At 31.1% G+C, this 22,710-nt stretch overlaps 2 protein-coding genes across 5 annotated transcripts in view; one reads left to right on the top strand and one right to left on the bottom strand.

Annotated features, from left to right (window-relative positions):
* LOC140052385 (mutS protein homolog 5-like) overlaps positions 1 to 22,710 on the top strand; it is a 68,023-nt gene that overhangs the window by 37,872 nt on the left and 7,441 nt on the right. For all 4 annotated transcript variants that reach the window (XM_072097985.1, XM_072097984.1, XM_072097987.1 and 1 more), the window contains 6 exons: positions 1,683 to 1,745; positions 1,995 to 2,066; positions 18,108 to 18,164; positions 19,542 to 19,614; positions 21,751 to 21,860; positions 22,420 to 22,500. In XM_072097985.1, the coding sequence (XP_071954086.1) occupies positions 1,683 to 1,745; positions 1,995 to 2,066; positions 18,108 to 18,164; positions 19,542 to 19,614; positions 21,751 to 21,860; positions 22,420 to 22,500 (456 nt within the window). The remainder of the gene's footprint in view (positions 1 to 1,682; positions 1,746 to 1,994; positions 2,067 to 18,107; positions 18,165 to 19,541; positions 19,615 to 21,750; positions 21,861 to 22,419; positions 22,501 to 22,710) is intronic.
* LOC140052387 (uncharacterized) lies at positions 8,466 to 15,961 on the bottom strand. Its single transcript, XM_072097988.1, has 2 exons — positions 15,841 to 15,961; positions 8,466 to 12,814 (listed from the first exon to the last, which is right to left on the bottom strand). The coding sequence occupies exon 2, from the start codon at positions 12,802 to 12,804 to the stop codon at positions 11,266 to 11,268; it is 1,539 nt and encodes a 512-aa protein (XP_071954089.1). The 5' UTR covers positions 12,805 to 12,814; positions 15,841 to 15,961; the 3' UTR covers positions 8,466 to 11,265.

Raw genomic sequence — 22,710 nt, forward strand, 5'->3', positions numbered from 1 at the left:
GTTCCCTTCCATATTTGATTCCCTTCCATATTTGATTCCCTTCCATATTTGATTCCTTCCATATTTGATTCCCTTCCATATTTGATTCCCTTCCATATTTGATTCCTTCCATATTTGATTCCCTTCCATATTTGATTCCCTTCCCATATTTGATTCCCTTCCATATTTGGTTCCCTTCCATATTTGATTCCCTTCCATATTTGATTCCCTTCCATATTTGGTTCCCTTCCATATTTGATTCCCTTCCATATTTGGTTCCCTTCCATATTTGATTCCTTTCCATATTTGATTCCTTTCCATATTTGATTCCCTTCCATATTTGATTCTCTTCCATATTTGATTCCCTTCCATATTTGATTCCCTTCCATATTTGATTCCCTTCCATATTTGATTCCCTTCCCATATTTGATTCCCTTCCATATTTGATTCCCTTCCATATTTGATTACCTTCCATATTTGATTCCCTTCCATATTTGATTCCCTTCCATATTTGATTCCCTTCCATATTTGATTCCCTTCCCATATTTGGTTCCCTTCCATATTTGATTCCCTTCCATATTTGATTACCTTCCATATTTGATTCCCTTCCATATTTGATTCCCTTCCATATTTGATTCCCTTCCATATTTGATTCCCTTCCATATTTGATTCCCTTCCATATTTGATTACCTTCCATATTTGATTACCTTCCATATTTGATTACCTTCCATATTTGATTCCCTTCCATATTTGATTCCCTTCCATATTTGATTACCTTCCATATTTGATTCCCTTCCCATATTTGATTCCCTTCCATATTTGATTCCCTTCCCATATTTGATTCCCTTCCGTATTTGATTCCCTTCCCATATTTGGTTCCCTTCCATATTTGATTCCCTTCCATATTTGATTCCCTTCCATATTTGATTCCCTTCCATATTTGATTCCCTTCCCATATTTGATTCCCTTCCATATTTGATTCCCTTCCATATTTGATTCCCTTCCCATATTTGATTCCCTTCCATATTTGGTTCCCTTCCATATTTGATTCCCTTCCATATTTGATTTCCTTCCATATTTGATTCCCTTCCATATTTGATTCCCTTCCATATTTGGTTCCCTTCCATATTTGATTCCCTTCCATATTTGATTCCCTTTCCATATTTGATTCCCTTCCATATTTGGTTCCCTTCCATATTTGATTCCCTTCCATATTTGATTCCCTTCCATATTTGATTCCCTTCCGTATTTGATTCCCTTCCATATTTGATTCCCTTCCATATTTGATTCCCTTCCATATTTGGTTCCCTTCCATATTTGGTTCTCTTCCATATTTGATTCCCTTCCATATTTGATTTCCTTCCATATTTGATTCCTTCCATATTTGATTCCTTCCATATTTGATTCCCTTCCATATTTGATTCCCTTCCATATTTGGTTCCCTTCCATATTTGATTCCCTTCCATATTTGATTCCCTTCCATATTTGTATACTGTGTATATGTTTCTTTTTTGACCTACCTTATAACATTTTGGATAAATTATACTTCAATATATTCCAAAATTGATTTTTATTGTTACTATTAGAATTTCAATTGTATGACTGCATTTATCCTTTTTTCCCCATTTTATTTATTGCATTCAATGTAGTGAATTACCATATCTCTCTAATTGAAATAATGCAACTTTTATTTTATTTTCTAGAGGATTTTATCCAAGATGAAGCAAGCTCAGGCTTCCATTGGTGACTGGCAAGCTCTGTATAAGGTACATTTATTACAATGTTACACAATCCTTGTTTACATTTTTGTTTCAAAAATTATCTATTGTATTTATTTTTCAATGTTTATAGAACCTTCTTTTGCTCAGTCAAGCTTTAATACATTCTCCAAAGATATTTCACTTTTGTGAGTTGGGGAACCCTTGAGCAAAGGATCAGTCATATAATTTGAAGAAGTTCTTTATTGTTTAATATTGTAATATTTACTAACATGTATGATTGTGACTTATTTACAGACTGCTTTCAATGCTGTTTACATTGGGGATATCTGCAGAGCACAAGCTACAAGCTTGCACATTTTTAAACAGGTTAGTAGATAATGTTTACATGCAAAAAAAAGAAACAATAATAATAATAAAATCATTATTTTGCAACGTAAAAAAACTTGTTCACCAGAAAGTTGTTCTTTCACGAGGCGATAAGCATCGTAAAAAGTAGTTTATTAACAATTTTAATCAAGGTAAGTATAAATCAAAGAATAAATATAAAGTTAGACAAACAACAGCAACATATTTTTTCTTAAATTACACATTGTCTTGAATTTTTTATATTATTTTTAGGTTTACATGAATGATTTTAACATTTAAATTTGGTACATGTTTTTTTAAAAAATAATATCCAAAGCTTTAGGTTTTGATGAAGAATGTCTTATAAGAAAAACATTTTATAAACATTTAACAAGTTATAGTGAGCCCTCAATGTAGGGTTTATTTCTTTATTGATAATGTTAGCTAACTTGAATTCTGCCCTCTTTAGTTTTCATTTAAATGTAGTTTTATCCAATCAGTGGTCTAGATAAAAACAATCGCCTTTGAAATCAATCAAAGATTATGATATCTGGTATGATCAATTTCACTGCTTTTTTCCATGTACAAAAAAAAAATCTTTTCGCGTTTGGAAAATATTTTTTTATACTATTGCTTCTAAAATACAACAGCGCCACCTATTTTCTACTTTCGTCACAAATGTTATTATAATAATATAATAACTTTATTTGAACAGACGCTTTTAGAACAGCGGCACACGTTTTATGACGGTGCGTTCATAAGTTTAAAGAAAAAGAAAAGGAAATGAATTATACAATAGTTAATTAACAAATTAAAGTATGAAAATAAACTTTAAGATCAACGAATACAGTAAACACAAATAGAAATTTAAAAAGATTTACAGAGATGTACACCAGTCTTTCTCTGCAACATTAAATACAATATACAGTGAGAATTAATAAACAAAATTATAAAGCAACAATGCAAATTAGCTCTTTTTTAACTCTGATCTTTTTTTCCAGGCAACTTTAAGGAAATTCTTACAGTATTTGTCAAATGCTGTCAAGACAGCTTTACTAGGATCCAAGTTAATATCTCCCCCTAAAACTATAGTAGTTTTTTCATTAACATCAGCATTTATAAAATGTTCCCATGTTGCAGACTCATCCAAATTTTCAAGGTCATTATTTAGCTTCACTAATTATTGTTATTGTTATGACTGTTTCGCGATGGAAGTACATTTTTGGAGAGATATATATGTACTAATTTAGATCAAAAAGGCATTTAAATTAGCTTTAGATCGTTTTTATGATTTTGATTAATTAATGGGAACATCTCTACAAGACGTAAAATCATTAAAAAAAAATTAGCCTAGATGAGTTCCAGTTGCCTGTCGAAGTTTCGTATTGCTGTCTTTCAGCCTAGCTAGGCCTAGTATAGTAGGCCTAGGCCTGTTAGTATTAGGCTAGGCCTAGGCGTTTTAGCCTTGCTAGGCCTAGGATGGTTGGTCGTTTGTTGAAACACTACATTATGTGCATTTATAAAATCCATATAAATAATAATAGTTAATATAATTATTAAAAACCAAATGTTGTTATTGTTTTAATCAATGTTAATCTAATGTAGACCTTGGCTGGGCCTTTCTTTTTATTTGATTCAAATAAGAGGATCTATTTAGATTTTGTATAAAACAAATAATGAATGTTTTATATTCGTGTAATGGTACAAATAATGGCATTTGGTGAATGATGAAGGTTATATATAAACTCGGCTTCGCCTCATTGAAATATAACCTTTCATCATTCACCTCATGCCATTTATTTGTACCATCACTCATAAACATTCATTATTTGTATAATATATGATGAGATGGTTAATAAATTTTAACTGTATTTATTCAACCTCTGTGATGTGCTGCTCACATATCGTCTAAACATTACATTTACTACAAATAATCTTGCTTTAGACAAAAAAACAAAATGTACATAAATATCTACGTAATCTTTTATTATTCACAAAAATCCACCATGATACAATTCAAATTTACTGTAACACTAGAGGGTGCTATGTGTTATATATTGTGCTCTGGGAATGAATGATTACACTAAGTATTTCACTAAGAAATCAGACCATGTGCTAATGTTCAGCCATCTTGTAGAACTCCTTTATTAGTCTCCAATCCAGTCGTTAAATTCCTAATATGAATATATTACATTACTTCCTTCTTTTAAAATTGAGTCAAGTGATACAGGTATTGGTTTTGTAAAATACAGTATTAATTATAGTATGGCTATCTAATATAACATTCTAAAACTAAGTAACAATAAACATAATGCATATAACAAAAACAAGATCTTCTAGATTTAAATTAACTATATAATGATTACATCTTATTTCCCTTTTCCTTTCTCTCTCTTTACATCAGATGTGGTATCCAACATCATGTGATTAGGATGTATTATTTTAACCAATCGTCCTATTTTAACTTCATACTTTCTTGGACCTAATACCTTTATTACTATGCCATTTAACCATTTATCTTGTCCTTTACCTTGTGTTCTCATGTTATTCACTTTTACTTTGTCTGACACTGAAAAGATTCTTTCTGATTGTGTTTTAGGATCTTTATGTAGTTTTTGGCTATATTGTTTACATTCTATTCGTTCTGCTAAACTAGGATTTACTAATGACAGTCTTGTTCTTAAATTTCTTTTCAGAAATAATTCAGATGGTGTACACTTAGTAGTTGTATGAGGAGGTGTCATTCTGTATCTGAATAAAAAGTTAGCTAGTCTAACTTTGATATTATCCTTTTTGCCTTCAATCACTTGTTTTGTTAACGCCTCTTTAATGACCCTAACCGATCTTTCGGCAGCCCCATTTGTGGGTGCATGATAAACAGGTGAAAACGTTAATGCAATACCATTATTTTGGCAAAATATTTTAAAGTCTGTACTTGCAAACTGAGGACCGTTATCACAAACAATTTCCTCGGGTAAACCGAAACGTGCAAATATTAGTTTTAGTTCCTCAATGGTTCTAGTACTTGTGGTTGTTTTCATATGAACTACCTCTAACCACTTTGAGTGACTATCAATTAACACTAAGAAATTATCTTTATCCTTCTCACAAAAATCAATGTGAATTCTCTGGAATGGTCTAGTTGGCCATTTCCAAGGAATAAGTGGTGTGGTAGGTAAACTAAACACTTTGGCATGGATTACAACTCTTAACTATATTCTCAATATCTAGATCAAGCTTAGGCCACCACAGCTATGATCGGGCAATTGCCTTCATCTGGCAAATTCCAGGGTGTTCCCAATGTAATTCTGTTAGCATTTTATCTCGTAATTCAGTAGGAATAATAACTCTAGGACCCCATAATAGGCAATTTCCAACACATGTTAGCTCAAGCTTTCTCTGTACAAATGGCTTCAAACTATTATTTTCACTTAGAAGTTTACATGCAGCCTCATTAGGCCATCCTTGCTTTACATAATTAAGTACCTTACTTAAAGTTTCATCTTTAATAGTCTTTCGTTCAATTTCATCTGCTTTGATTGGAAAGTCTTCATCAATACTGATACTGTAGATCGCATGTTCAAGTTGTGTGGTAAGCGCGATAAATACGTCTGCCACTGCGTTATCCTCTGAACGTATGTATTCTATTTCGTAGTTGTATTCGTTAAGTAGTAACGCCCACCGTTGGATTCTACTAGCTGCCACTACCGGCACCTCGGTGGTTGGACCTAGTATCTTAGTTAATGGTTTGTGGTCCGTACGAATCGTAAATTTTCGACCTATGAGAGACGCTTGATTCCATAAATAATTGATAACGCTTCCTTCTCGAGCGGTGCATAACCTTGTTCACTCTTTGTTAGCGTTCGCGATGCGTAATGAATGGGTCTCTCTGTATTATCATCCATTATGTGCGAAATAACAGCACCTATGCCATAAGGACTAGCATCAGTACACAAAATTAATGGTCGCTTTACATCATAATGTGTTAAACACAAATCTGAAGTTAGTTGTTTCTTACACCAGTCAAATGCGTTTTGGTAATCCGCTGTCCATTTCCACTCTACGTCATCTTTCAACAGTGTATTTAATGGTTTCAATACTGTAGATAAGTTCTGTAAGAATTTCGAATAGAACTGCACCATCCCTAGGAAGGATCTTAGTTGTTTGGTGGTTTGTGGCTGCGGAGCTTCTTTAATCGGTTTGATTTTGCTATCAACCGGAGATATACCATGTTTGTCGACTCGCAATCCCAAATAAACTACTTCGATTTCCAAAAATTTACACTTGGAAGTTTTTAGTTTTACATTGTTGTCTTTGAAACGTTAAATACAGTCTCTAATACTCTTAAGTTCTCAGCTTCGGTTTTCGTATGGATCAAAACATCATCTTGATTGCATAAGCAACATTCAATCCCTGTTAACATCTTATCCATTTGTTTTTGGAACAGCTTTGATGCAGGTTTAATTCCATACGGCAGTTTGTTAAACGTATATAGACCTTTGTGTGTGTTTATAGTTACAAACTCTTTACTCTCTTCGTCAATATTCAACTGTGTGTATGCATGTGATAAGTCAAGCTTTGTAAATACACGTTTTCCTGAAAGTTCAGAGTACAAATCATCAGCACTGGGTAAGCTGTATTCTTCATCTGTTACATGTTGGTTTATGGTAACACTATAGTCCCTACAAATTCTAACAGTACCGTCGGATTTAGGAACCACTACTATAGGTGATGCCCAATTTGATTTTTCTACTTTCGTTAGTACATGTTCATTTTCTAATCTAACCAACTCTCTTTCTACTTTAGATTTCATTGCATATGGTACAAATCTAGCTTTACAATATATGGGTTGAACATTTTGTTTCATGTTAATATGAGCTTTTTCTCCTGTAATACCTTTCTTATCAGACTCCAACAATTGTGCATGTTCTTTTAACAATGCCTGAAACTGAGAATTATCTCTCAAATTTACACCTTTATCTTTTTGCAGACTATTTACATTTCTGGAATTTAAGTTTTGGGTTAGTTTTGACCAGTCTAGTTTAACCACATTAAGCCAATCTACACCAAGTAAAGTCGGTTTAGCTTTATAGTCAGCTACGTTAGCACTCAGATAGTGTATGACATTTTGTTTGTCAACAACTTTACACTTAATTTTTCCAGTTAACTTAAGTTTCTCACCACTGTATGTTTTAAGGGGAATAACATCTGGGTCAATTTTAATATGACTAAAATATTTGTTGTAGGTATCAATAGACATTATAGTATCATCAGCTTGAGTATCAATTAGCATTTCAAGATTAACATCATTTACGTTTAAAATAGTTTTGAAATGACTTCTATCTATCTTATTGTTACTTAATACAAACATTGAATGATCACTGTCGCCATCATCTGAGAACCCTCGTTCTGTTTGATTGACACGGCTACTTATTACCACCGCGTGAACTTTGGTCGTTATGTCGCTGGTTGTTTCTACCACGTGAAGAATTTCCCTTGCGTGTACTCTTTGAATAACACTGTGTTGCGTAATGTCCTACTCTTGAACAACGATAGCATATTCTATTGCTAGCTGGACACTGTGAAGCGGTATGGCCTGGTGTAGAACCACACTTATTACATTGCTTCGCTTGTGTTATTTTATTAACTGAATGATCTGCCTTAGTCTCGCCACTACGAGTAGGCATACTACTACTAGTATTATCACCGTTCTCCATTTCATTAGATTGTTTAGTTGTTAGTTCATTTGTCCTACCATGTAGAAGTAACTCATCTAATGTACATCCACCCGTTTTCAAACCAAATTTTCTTAGCTTAGAATCTGTTGTCGATTGAATAATATGTGATTTAATCTCTCCACTAATCTCATGGAAATCACACTTATCAGCTTGTTCACGTTGTGATACACGTCAATGCTCTCACCTTTATTTTGCTGTAACTTTCTAAATTTTGATCTTTCAAATTCACTGTTCGATGATGGTAAGAAGTAATTTTCAAAGCTTCTTTTGCCTGTACGTATGTCGTACCTTTATTTGGTAGCATTTCAAATGTGTTAAAGTTACCTGGGCCAATGAAGTGTAGCAGTAGTGCTCTCTTCCTTACGTCAACAGTCACGTTCGCCGCCACTAAGTAGTTATCAAACCTGGCGATCCATCTCGCCCATTCTTGTATGGTTGGATCAAAATACTCCACCGATATGTCAAATTTAGACATTATTGCTTACTTATAATATAATATTCACGGAGTTCACTTATCCACAATTCTCATCGCCAATGTATAATATATGATGAGATGGTTAATAAATTTTAACTGTATTTATTCAACCTCTGTGATGTGCTGCTCACATATCGTCTAAACATTACATTTACTACAAATAATCTTGCTTTAGACAAAAAAACAAAATGTACATAAATATCTACGTAATCTTTTATTATTCACAAAAATCCACCATGATACAATTCAAATTTACTGTAACACTAGAGGGTGCTATGTGTTATATATTGTGCTCTGGGAATGAATGATTACACTAAGTATTTCACTAAGAAATCAGACCATGTGCTAATGTTCAGCCATCTTGTAGAACTCCAATCCAGTCGTTAAATTCCTAATATGAATATATTACACTATGTAAATTGTTACAATATTTCCTGCTACTGAGTGCACAGTTCTAGTGTCTAGTATCATTTCCTCCTTTTATTTTTGATGTAAAGTCCATTGAGAGCTTGGTTATATGCGCTATATAAGAACAGACTATTATGTGATAAAAATTTTATCAATTTAAGTATACTAAAAAATATGTATTTAATATTTCTATTGCAAATTGTAATTTGCTATATTTATGACGAACCACATAACACATGACAAATGTGTGCAATAAATACTATTAAATAATACAATAAAGTTTTATTGGTAAATTAAAAATATAATTAAAGAATGTTGCTTTATATAATTTTTAATTACTTTTTCTAAAAAGTTACATTTTGCATACTATAGCTTTAAACACGCTGACTATAAGCTGCATAGTGTTTTAAAGGTTTTAAAGACAGTTATTTTTATTTCATTTCATCTTCATCCAACAGCGACCAAAGTCGCCCATAACAGGATTGAATAAATAAATATAATTTATATAGATAATTAATTAAACAACACAATTAGCTAAAATTACAGGTAAATCAATACCATAGCAAATTGTCATAAAGAAAGTAATTAAATAGATGTAATAGCAACAGTAATCTTACAACGAAAACAATAAATAGTATCACAAAAAATATCAATAAATATATCATTTTGGATAGGACTTTTCAGATTATAAATGTTTCTATTGATTTGAAAGTGGACAAAAATACTACCGGGGTACTAGCATATAGATGTTAAGGAAATAGAGGGTGCTACAGTATTTCCATTTGCATGGCAAAAATAATAGTCCCTAATACCTAGAGGGTGCTATATGGATATAAATATTTGCTACTGAAAAAGAACAATACTAGTGGTCAAATCGAGTATATTGGCGTCCCTGGTCAGACAACACGTTAAGCTTGGTAATTAGTGTTGAGAATCATATTTTAACTTTTTTTACTGTGAATTGAAAATATGTCTAATTCCAATTATTTCGTGAGTCATTTGTTATTTTTTATTAAGCAATTTCAAACTATTTTTAGGACCATTTCTTAAAATGAGTATTTTTTAGTTATGGACAGGAAATAATCAAATCTTTTTTATCTTCTCTGCAGTCGTGTCTTGAACCATCATGGAATCACGCAAGATTTTTAATCTATCTAAACTTTCTTTATTCACTCTGATATGTTCAAATTTTAATTTGTAGTTTGTCTAAAAGTTTATTGTATGGTGTGTGTGATGTTGAATTTTGACTGTTTATAGCCTACCAACCGTACCATACTTTTTATTAATGAACAGTTTGAATTTGTTATTTATTTATTTATTTATTTATACTGGGTAACCCCTCAGTCAAGAACTGGTCTGATCAGTTGCTGAGTGTAGCAGTGAAGTTAAGCAGTACAAATAATTGCAACATATTGCAGGTGGAGTGTGTCTCTTCCAGTTAGTTAATCCCTTTTTATCCCGTTATATTAAGACAGAGGACTCTGGTAATAAAGTGATTATCCAAGAAGACTGTTAACTTTTAAGTGCTCCTTAGAAAACTTGCTATTATCTATTGAGGCTTAATTCAATAAGTAACCTTGTTTGATACATTATTATTATTCATACCTGATGTAACTACAGTACTGAATTTACATATTACTATTTACCTCCACGATAATACATTGAATGTTTATTTTTCATGCTAAAGATTTATATATATTATACAACAGTAAATATTAGTAAAGTTATACATATAATAAGTGTGTTCATATCCTTCAAAATCAATTCACAATATCAATCAAAATAAAGTTTGTACCATTTACAAACATTTGTTTTTTTTTTATAGTTTCCAACAAAATACAATTTGTAAATGGTATATAATTAACTAAATGGAAAATGTTAAATCAACATTATTAAAAAACTAAAAGCACTTTGGTAAAAATATATATTAAATAAAAAATAAAAACTCACAAGGTTTGTTGACAATTAAAATTATTAATTAATGTATTTATATAAAAAGTAAACATTTTACTACAAGTTTTTCATGTTTTAAGAAGAAGATAAAAACCATAAGAATGTATATATACACATTTTTTCTTTCTTCCCATACTTAAATAATGTATGCAAGTACAGTATTCAGTATTCTGTACGATAGCCATCTCACTACTCTGTTCTTGGAGAAAGGTTGGATTAATCTTAAGCTACAGGGTAAATGGTTAGATAAAACCGAACTTTTGCTTAGCACATATCATTATTCAAATTATAACAAGTTCTGAACATAATATTATATTTAGTGTTTTTTTAAATAAAACAACCATGTATACTTATTTTATTTTAACTTTTATTTTTATAATAATGTTATGACCAAAGGTTTACCTGCTTCATTACATTGGTAGTCATTTTAACCATTTTTTTAGAAGAGGGACCTAGAGTTATATTTCTTAAAATAGAGTCATTGTGTTTGGAGGTTAGATGTGATCATACTCCAATGTTTCAGCACATTAATTTTATTCTATACCCAAGGCCTATTTGGCCGAGCTTAGGTCTTAGGGCTGTTTCAATCCTGACCCCAGAAAATGTCAATTTTTTAACCAAGCTTTTTATCCAAGTAAAGTAAAGCTTATTGATGCATTGTAGAAGTGTAAATTGTCATTAACCAGGGTATCAGGTAACATAATGAGATACTTATGAATGTCGAGGCAGAATTAGTTGTCTGTTCATGTTCCAAGTGCTTAACAACAGTTATTACACTATCATTATACCCTTCAGGATTAGTAGCTGTACACTTGTATTTACCTAGCGAAGTAGTCTCAGCATTTGTTAGCTTTAGCCAGGTATCACCAGTGAATGGATTATATTGGCCAATTAAGGGTTCTCTCTTGGGGCCGTACCAGGTAACTCTTGGATAAGGCTGGCCTAGAAAATTACATCGTAAAGTAACATTACTGTTTAGTTTAGTTAATACTTGAGATGAATTAGTGTATACGGATGGTGCAAAACATCGGGCTTTCTCAGAGTTTGTGCAATTGGGAACATTGCCAAAAAAGGTTGTGAAATATCTAGTAAGATTTGACATTGTACAGTCACAAGTTAGCATATTGTTATGCATATAAACAGTGGTCAAATAGGGGAGATAATAATTCAAGACAACGGTTGGAAATGTACGCAGTCTGTTATAGGATAAATTTATGTATTGAAGTTTTCGTAGTGGGATGCTAGGATAGGTTGGGAATACCAGAGATGACATTCTATTATTGTTTAATAGTAAGGCCGATAGCGTGCTATTTTCTTGATACAGGTCTGCAAAGGAAAATGTGCTTAACTTGTTATATTGAAAATATAATGTAGTTAAACTATACTGTGATTTGAATGCTCCTTCTTCAATTGTTGTTATCTTATTGCCTGACAAGTCAATGTTTGTGAGCGATATCAGTCCATCAAATAGTTGAGCAGGAATTGTATATAATGCATTTAAGCTTAAATCTAGATTCGTCAACTTTGTCATATGTTTAAAACAATCTGGTTCTATTGATGAAATTTGGTTTGCTTTTAAGTAGAGTATCTCTAATGAACTTAAACTACTAATCCAGTTTGATTTAACTTTAGTCAGCCGATTAGATGATAAATCAAGTGTTGTCAAATTATGAAGTTGTACAAATGCATCTTTCTTCACATCGGCTAGCATCCCTCGTCTCAAATACAATTGTATTAACGATGCTGTCAGACCGTTGAATGTGTTGCTATCAATAGTACTGAAACCTGGCGTCATTGAAAGGGTTTGTAATCGATGCAATCCTGTAAAAGAGTTACTCTCAAGCAGTCCTTTGAATTGCAAATAAAGATTTGTCAACTTATGTTGATTTCTAAAAGCATTCTCTTGTATAGTGACAACGTCCTCTTGTTGAAGGATAGCAATAGACTGTAGTTGTGTGTAATTAACAAACGCATCTGATGGTAGAGTTGTAAACGTTGAGTCTTCAAAATTCATTCGTGTAAGATTTACACATGGGTTTCCTGCAGGAATGCAAGAAAGATGTTGGCAGACGCACTCATCTTCGATGGCATTACAGTAGAAGGTTTTTTGTGTGCATGGTGCTGATATTATTCCTGATATCGACATCCCCATAAAGAACATTAAGACACATACTTTAACATCCATTTTGATGATTCTGAAAAAAGAAAATATTAAATAACTATTTGGTATTTTGTTATAACACTTTCAAAATTTGTCTGAACATTAGTCTGATTGGCATACTGTTTGTGCCAATATTGATATATATTACTTCCTATTGATATGACAGCTTTTATTGACATTTCCATACCTAACATGGTAGAGAATACTGCAATTGTATGTTGATAGTAATTACTTTTATAATATCAGACATTACACCTAGGCCTAGTATCTTTAATTTGTTTACATGCATTCATTGATTATTATTATGATGTGGGAATAGTCACTCAGCAGCCAAGACAACTTTAATATAAAAACAGATTTAATGTCTTCATAACAAGTAAAGAGACATTGAACAAAATTTAACGATGCACATAAAGGTTTTTAAGGGTTAGCTACCTATTGATAATTTTCATAATAACATTTAATATCTGACATTTAATATCTGTAAATAAGATGTGTGGCTATTATGACTTGTAGCTTATATTTGACTTGCAAAGCAAGGGGCTGCAGTAATACCTTTTGGTAAAGATCGCCTCTAAATATTTATATTATTATAATAAAGGGTAATTTAAACTCATGAAGATAATATTCTACATACCCATCAATGTTGTTACATGAAAATCAACTGTAGGGGAGAACATTCGACATGACCTACGTTGGTACATTGTTTATTTTTCTTTTTCTCATAATTAACCATAAAACATACAAGACAAACAATGACCTAGTTTAATGTTTTTATAATAATATGCATTATTTTTACAAAATTTCAAAATTGCAGGGAAAAGTCTCTTTAAATATTATTAATGCTTACAGTATTTTTTCATACTAACAAAGCAAGTTGTATAAAATACCTTTTGTGTAGTAGCATTGTGTCAATGTATGATTATATTTTTGCAATTATTCATTATAAAAATGTAATGAAAAAAATACATTCTTTATTATGTTTGCACATAAACACTACAGTAGATTTTTTATGCTAATTAGACGACAGTATTTTAAAATGTGATGCGAACCACTGCACTGAACTTTGATGCAATGGATGTTAGTAAGTTATGCTCAAAATCACTATGAGATCATGCCTCATGCAAGCAAAGTAGGAACATCATTTCAAATACATTTTTTACAAATTTCTAAATTTTACATACCTATGCTCAGTCTCACAGATACTGTATAATTGTTATTACCTCCGCCAAGGAGGTTATATTTTCACCCCTGTATGTTGTGTGTGTGTGTCTGTTCGTCTGTCTGTGAACAGACTGGAGGCCACAGTTTTTATCCGATTCTCACCAAATTTGGCCACAATATCTATACCCCAAAAGCTCGGACAAATTCGAATTTAAAGGCAAAAGGTCATAGGTCAAGATCACAACTAACAAAAAACTATTTTACTGCCTAGAGACCACAGTTTTTTTGCGATTCTCACCAAACTTGGCCACAATGACTCATCATATAATTGTGGTTAAATTTTGAAGGGTCAGAGTCAAAGATCAAGGTCCACAAAAAAAAAAAATTATAAAAAAAAAAATAAAAAAAAAAAAAAAAAAGAAAACTTCAGCGGGAGTTGAACCAGCAATCTCAACTGTGAGAGGCTGGATACATAACCATTACACCAAACTCTCATCCACAACTTTGTAGTGTGCAGTTAGCCTATTTACACGTAGAATTAAAAAAAATGTAAAATAAAACATTTTCAGGGGGCTTTTTATGTAGGGGAATTTTACAGTAGGCGGATCGAGGTTTGTACTCTCGGAGTACCCTCTAGTTGGTATTATAATCAAACCTGGCCAACCTTCCAGCTTGTCCCCCTCTTACCATAAAGTTGAAGGGAAAAAACCCCAACCAGAATACTGTATAATAATCAACTCCTCTATTGACAAAACCTTATTAAGGGGACGCTTTTCTGTGAAACGATCTATAATATTATAGGAGGAAAAGAGGGTTTTAACACTACAGCCCTATTCAGAGGACATTCATATTAAAGGGACATTTTTACTGCTTTTAAAGCCCTTATATCTTATTAAGAATAACTTTACCTGCAAAATTGTGATTTTATCTCCCCTTTAATGAGACAGAACCCTTTTTTTATTTTATCTGAAATTAATCAGTGGATCTTCCGGTATATTGCTAAAAACTCCTTTGCATTGATTGATGTTCAATTCAGTTGTATTTTATAGATAAGCATTTTTATTTAAACCGTCTAGTAGTAATGAAAAGCAGGAAAGAGCACGTCAAATGACAAAGTGTTAAATATATGATCAAGGCTGTTTATACATAGTACTATTAGACTATGGGTGTTGGTTTAAGGATCTTAACTAGGATTTTAGTCGAGTATGAAAAGTTTTCGTAGTTTAGAAGAAAATAAAATCTATTGAAACTTGGTCTACTCTATGGGTTAAAAAAAACCTAATAAACTTAGCATATGCTATTGAATTAAAATGATTTACTTCCTTTACATTGTATTAAATTGGATTGATATATTTTATTTGTACTTGTTCTTCAGTCAAAGAATGGTCTCCCAGAGAGCCCAGTTATGATCAGTGGCTGTGATTTAGTAAACAATTTAGATAATGCGGTACCTAAATCTAGATTATGATACTAGATTTTAGGCTACTTCTATTTTCTTTTATTTATTGCTTATTATTATTGATTATTGTTAACATTTTTTAAGAGTTCATTATCATTTATTATTTGTCGACCCCACTTGGAGTATGAGATTTAAAATTCAAGCCCACACAATCATAACATTACTCAACACACTCTCAAAACTAAAAGATTATAATAAACTATTTAACAAAATGCAAAGCAAACATTTCTAATTATGATTATTATTGTTATTGTTTCATTTTTTTTATTTTTAAAGTAATTCATTCATTTCCTTATTTCGAATAGATGATCCATGTACAAAACATGCAAAACAAAAATTAGTTTTCAGAAAAGAGATACATTAAAAGCTTTTAAAATTTACACATATTAATAGGAAATTTAAAAAAGAATATAAAATTTATTGTTCATAGTACTTACCGTTTGTAACCAATTTTACTGAAATGCTGACGATTAAACGTTTGATCATATATCACACATCAAATTAACATTAAAATGAGGATACTTCTACTGAAAACTATTAGTTGTCTGCTTCTGCTGTCAACAACGATATTTTAAACACTGACAGTTGGCTTCAGCTATAAGAGACAAGCTATCAATAAAAGCTCAATAACCACAAGCCAATCAAAACACTTGATTTATAATATTCAAAACATTTACACAAAAAAAAGTGTTTCCATGCCAACAAAGCATTACTTATCAAATTTAATCTATTTATATATTTTTTGATTGAATGCATATTAATGAATTTTGTTGACAATTGTATAAGATTTGCCTGCAGCTATTTGGTACATTTAATGTATATTATGTAAATATGGATTGATGACAATATTGAAAAAACTATGTCAATAACAATAATAATAACTATACTAACAATAAATGGACGTTGTAAATAATAATCAAAGGATTGCGACTTCTGCCAAAGGTAAAGTAAAAAATGATTGATGGCAATATGGAAAAAACTATGTAAATAATGTAATAGTTATAGATGCAACATGATAATACTAATAAATGGGTGCCAACAGAGTAATAATCAGAGGATTGCAAATTCTGCCAAAGGTAGTGCAAAAAAATGATTAATGGCAATATTGAAAAAACTATGTAAATAAGGTAATAGTTATAGATGATAATACTAATAAATAGATTGTAACAGAGTTACAAAATAATAATAAGAGGATTGTGACTTCTGCCAGAGGTGAAAAGTGAAGACGGATCCAGAAACGATATCCGAATCCTGTCACAAATTTAATAGCTTCTACATTTACGTACAGTACCATGCGCTCATACAAAATGTGTACCTCCATCAGAATGAATTTAGTAATGTTGGAAATATGTATATGCTCTAGTTTAGTCAAAAAGAAATTTGGTTTTTTTTTCAATTCTTCCTATGATATGATATGTATGAGCACAAGTTTTTCAAAATCGTGCTTTTAGAATATCATGTTACTATTGATTGTATACTTCCTTTAATGGAGTTTTCTTGTTGTCTAAAGTCTGTATAATGTTTAAAATTATGTCCAAATCCATTCAGTAGTTTTGAAGTACAGTAATCTTTCTAACAAAAGGAAGTAATAAGGATTTACTGGGAAATGGGAAAAAATAGGAGTACATATAACAATGGGTGATATTCCTATAATAAATATGCAAATTTACACATTTTTTTTTTTAAATTACAAATTATTTTGTAAACGTGTTATGTACGCGATAAAAAGCATGCTGTATATAAATTTCTAAATTCGAATTTAATTTTTTTGTTTTTAATACTAACATCAATTGTGGGTTTGATCATTATAAAAAAAATAGTTTTATTTTTTGTTGCGTGTATATACACAGTACCTCTGTTGTTTTCTGCTTCATACATGTGTTGACTGTTGAATGACGTCAATGTACAGTAAACCTATATTCAATAGCTTGGATGTGTTGAGGTATTTTAAGTTTGCATGAAACCTTCATGGTTGCCAATCTGTGAATGCCTGAACTGACTCTGACTGACTATGCCTTCTTAACCTATAAAGCTCTCTTGTTCAAATCCCCTTCATATCTCTCTGACTTTCTTCCTCTTCACATACCTTCCTGTCACCTTTGCTCGTCTTCAAAACATTTTTTTTTTACACTTCTTTTAACACTAAAACGTATGGCCTAAAGCATCTTTACATCTGCTGCCTCTCGCTTATGACCTACCCACCTCTATTAGATGATGTTCTTCTACTATCGCCTTTAAATCAGCCTTGAAAACTTATCTTTTTCTTTCAAATTGAGCTCCCTCACTTACTGCTGGAATTGTCGCATTACAAATTCATATTGTTATTATTATTAAATACCCTAAGCACCCATTCTAGATGCGCCAATACTACAGTATTACTACTTTAGTAACTTCTACTATCTTGTCTTGAGCAATTCAATCTACTGTATGTTGAATTGTTATATATATAAAAGACACTGTGCAATTTCTCTTTTGATATTGTATCCTGACAGCTAATTTCCCTATGGTCAGAAGGAACTAATTACCTTTACATGTATGTATATATTTTTCGTGAGGCATGCTTGCAGGACTTTCAAATAAAACCTAGAGCTGTCCTTAATAACATTTTATTAGTTTGTGTCATTATTTGATGTTACATTACAGACATACTAGCAATTCCATGCGCCAAACTTGTATAATATTTGAAAATTTATTTCTTTTACAGATTGGCAGTGATTTTACAGAAGATCTTCACTCTATTGCAAATCTCATAAGTAGAATCGTATGTTCATTTACTTACTTATATATACTGTAAATTAAAATTTTAATTTAACATAGAATATTTTTAATTAACCAATTGGAGCCACGCACCACTTCATGTACAAACCAAAAGCATAAACGAAGAGATATCTCTTTTATAACAACACACATATAGGCTAAATAGAAAATTTAGGTTTGAATACATTTTTATAGTTAAATTTAGATTATTGAAGTTGACGAACAGAATATACAGTAATATTGGATATAAACTGGATTAATACACTCATTTATATATTTAATCTTCATGATTCAATATTGTCAATTTGTGTTTGGCAATGTACATACATTCTAGCAAAACATGATTAACATTAACAAAACATTAATTACACTGAATGTTTAAAATTACTATAATACTCATGGGATCTGATGGACAAAATTAGGCTTACATGTTTTAGGAAGATGAATTGTTTTTGGTCATTCCAAATATCTTGTCATTTGAACGGATTTAACCTAGAGTCTAGGGACTTATAGACTCTCATTACTCATATTTCATTGTCAGTTTTTATTCCAAAATAAAAATAATATAACATTGCTATACAAAGCAGGAAAATGGAATTAGATATAAAATAAGCATAAATTCTCATTCTCATACTGTATAATCCGAAACAAGAGAACATTATACAAAATGACAAGAAAATCTTAATAATAACAAAGAAAAGGAAGAATTTCAAAATTGGGTATAACAAGTGAGTGGCCGACTGGTTTAAACAGTGGAACCGTAATATGTAGCCATAACATGGGCAAGGGTCGAGGCTCACACGCTCCATGGTTCTGGTGGTAGAACAAGTCTTCTGGGATAAGGACTATAAACCCTAGGTCCAGTGTACACATGGCTTATGTTCACTTTAAAGAACCATCCATGTTCCAAATAGAAGGTTTAGGGTACATCTATACAAGTTATTGAATCAAATTTGTAGTGAGCCCCTACGTTATTTAAAGAATAAAAAAAGTGAGGGGTTGCCTGTGTATAGAAGGAGATGGAGTATAGGAATAAATTCTTCCTAAGATATAAATTTGTTGAAACATGAATATCGTCATACACTGTCACTTGTTTCAACAGTATGTTCGTAATTAATGTCATCACCTTTTATCAAAATATAATAATAATCATCCACTGATGATTGCTAACATTTGCATAATTCTATAAATAATTAATTTAAAGCTTGCTTAGCATATAAATGTATTGATGATGAATTCAGGTTTTAAAATTTGAATTCTTTTTGGTGCCATAATCTAGGTTGCTATGCATCTTAATATATCATATTTATAACAGTCTATAAATTAACAGAAATGAAATTAACTATGAATACAAATGTTATGTATTTGTGATTTGATTTAGGTTGATTTTGATGAATCTATTGCTCAGAATAGGTTTACAGTGAAAGAAGGTGTAGATGCTGAATTAGACCATAGTAAGTATCTGTACTTAAGTGGGGTATTAGGGTTTTTTTTTTCAAAAACAGAATAAAGTTGAATGAAGCCAAAACCAAGCCAGCCTTGTTAATCTATTGCCTAGTGATGACTGTGTTCACTTTCTATTCCCCTCAGTTTTACCCCAGAGGGCAAAAAACATTCTTGAACTATATTAATTTCCGTTTTGTAAAAACAAATGGTGTACTACAAACTACTTAATTCACTAGTGTTTATTGGCCACACAAACCTTTAAAGTGCATGTGTTTGACAAATTATACAATAAATAGGTATTCAGGAACTTTTAAAATGTGTTCTGCATCCTCATTGAACCATAAGAAACTAGAAAGGCACTCCGAGAGTGCATACCTCCGCCTACTGTAAAATTCTCCTACATAAGATTTCTCCGGTAAAAAAAAAAAATATATATATATATATGTGTGTGTCTTAATGCTGTTTGTGATTTACGCTAATTTCACTACAAGCATGTGTATGCGAGTTTGGTGTAATAATGGTTATGTAACAAGTCTTTCAATTAACAATAGCTTCAGTTGACTAACAATAGAACAGCAACGCGAAAATCAAACAAGTGAATTTGAAAAGAAATAGGTTTTTTAAACTACTCACATCAAAAAACGTGCACATTAAATCAAATTATGTTTTAAAATTACAAATCACAAATTATAACTCCTGCCTCTTGTACAAAAATGAAGTTTTTTGGACACGAGAAAATGCAATTTCAGTTTACTTGTTACTTTAAGACTGCTCGCCGGCTTTTGAAAAATTCTGTCCTATCTTTTAACACTAGCAGGTCTGAAAAGTATACTCAAAAAGTGGTCCAGAATTGGGACCATGGTCCCAAATGGTCCCAAAATTTAATGGAATGGTCCTTGACCACATATCTATCTGTATATTCATTTTGATAAAGATCTTGTAATTACTTTTTGAGTAATCCTGCAAACAAACAAACAAACACACGCTGCCGATTACATATACCTCCTTGGCGGAGGTAAAAAATGAGAGCACAGCAATTACTCCCAACAATATTATTTTAGTTCATTCACAGCAATCATGTTAAAATATTAACTGTTAAAAACTGTACATAATGAAAATTGTAATTTTCTCACTGCCATATTGATTTTGTTCGCGACAAAATTAAGACAACTGAATAGTAAAAAAAAAAAATAGTTAAAAAGGGCAGTCGATGCCCTCATTACTCTGATTGCTGTTAACAAAATTAACATTGTCATAATAAATGGCTATTGCGGTAAAAATTTTATATTGCCATTAAACCTAATGGATAATTGCAATTGCAAGTAATATTGCTATAACCAAATTGATATTGTTTTGTTCCGTTTAAATTGTCATAAAAATAAATTGATATTGTGCTGTCAACTTTAATTGACCCAAATTTATATTGAACCAGTTTGGTCAATTACTGTGCAATAATATTTTTAATCAATTTAATTAAATTAAATTAAAATTTAGAAAAAATAAAAAATAAATAAATTAAATAAATAAATAAATTAAATAATAATTAATATGTAAATAAATTGTATTTTTGTAATCGTAGTTTAAGAAATTCCGAACTATTTTGTATATTGTTCATTTTATTTTTCTATTTTATGCGATTTTAATTAATGTACAGTAAGAATATTTATAACTTAGTTTAAGAAATCTTATTTCGAATAATTTGAGGTTACTTTTGTAATTATTGCTTATGATGTTTGTCTTTATGATGTGAAGCGCCTTTGAGCATGAGTTTTCATGAAAAGGGCGCTATAGAAATCTGGTAAATAAATAAATAAATATAAATAAAAACTCTCTCTGTCTGCTTTGCCTCATTTTTTTTTTTGCCTTTCATATTTTAAATGCTATTTTACCATTTGCTACCTTATATGTAAATTATATATTTAAATTAAAGCATGTTTTGTTTCTAACCAGCATTTTACAGGCTCCTACTTTAATTTTCACCCTCTTAATTTTTTGTATAAAAATTGTTTACTTGATTAGTGTATGAGATAAGACAAACATAATTTTGAGTGATTTGATATTTCACTATGAACCAATTGATATTTTATTAAACTTAGGTGCAATTTAATACACAAACAAGTAAATTTTGGTTTGTTTCTTTACAGAGAAACGAACATTCAACAGCCTGCCAAGTCTCATGACTCAAGTTGCACGTGAAGAATTAAACCAACTGAGTGAAGATATTAAGGAATGCAATATCATTTATCTGCCACAGGTATTGCAAATTTAGCAATTGATTCTCATATGAAATCTTGTTTAGTGACAATAAATGCAACAGGCCCATACCATAGTACCTACAGTATTAGTATTAAATATCTATTTAACCCTGGTCGTGATCTTGTAATTTTACTCTTAAGGGAATTGTAGCCAGCATTCAGACTTGTCTAAAGCTCTGTCTACACTATAAAACTTTTTGTAACAACAAAAATGTGATGAGCCCATATGCTGTATGGACACGATACCATCATATTAATACCATATTTAGGCACATCACACTTTTTTTGTCAAAATAAAAATAGTTTAATAGTGTAGACAGAGCTTTAGTCAATTTATCCTGCGAATCAGTTAAATTGACCAAATGAAATCCAGTGTGATTGAAGCAAACTGACTAGACATCTATATTTATCTGAAGTCTCATTAGTTTATGTTCATAACTTTTTTTGTGCTTGATGATGACAGAATAAATGTTAACATATGATAAATATGATAACTATATTTAATAAAAATATATTATACTTTATCAAATTAATAATTTGAATTTATACTGATTTTAGCTTGGTTATTTGTTGACGATTTCATGCAAGGCCGAAATGATTAATTCTGCAGATTTTGAAATGGAAGGTTTTCAATTCATGGTAAACTATTGATTTATATTATGTTTTATTTTGTATTAATTTAGAAAGACTGTAGTTAGAAATGTGGAAGATGAGCTCCAAACTTGCCATAATAATGTACCATCTTTCAGGTTTAGATATTATCAAGGAGACTAGGGTCACCCTAACTATTGGTGCTATACATAACTAAAACCATTGTTTTACCACTAATTTTGTACATTTTGTTAATAT

This window comes from Antedon mediterranea, chromosome 6 (genome assembly GCF_964355755.1).
Source record: "Antedon mediterranea chromosome 6, ecAntMedi1.1, whole genome shotgun sequence".
Taxonomy (NCBI): Eukaryota; Metazoa; Echinodermata; class Crinoidea; order Comatulida; family Antedonidae; genus Antedon; species Antedon mediterranea.

What these genes read in the sequence shown, in the direction of transcription:
- LOC140052387 (XM_072097988.1), bottom strand. Translation starts at nt 12,804, where the DNA reads ATGGATGTTAAAGTATGTGTCTTAATGTTCTTTATGGGGATGTCGATA.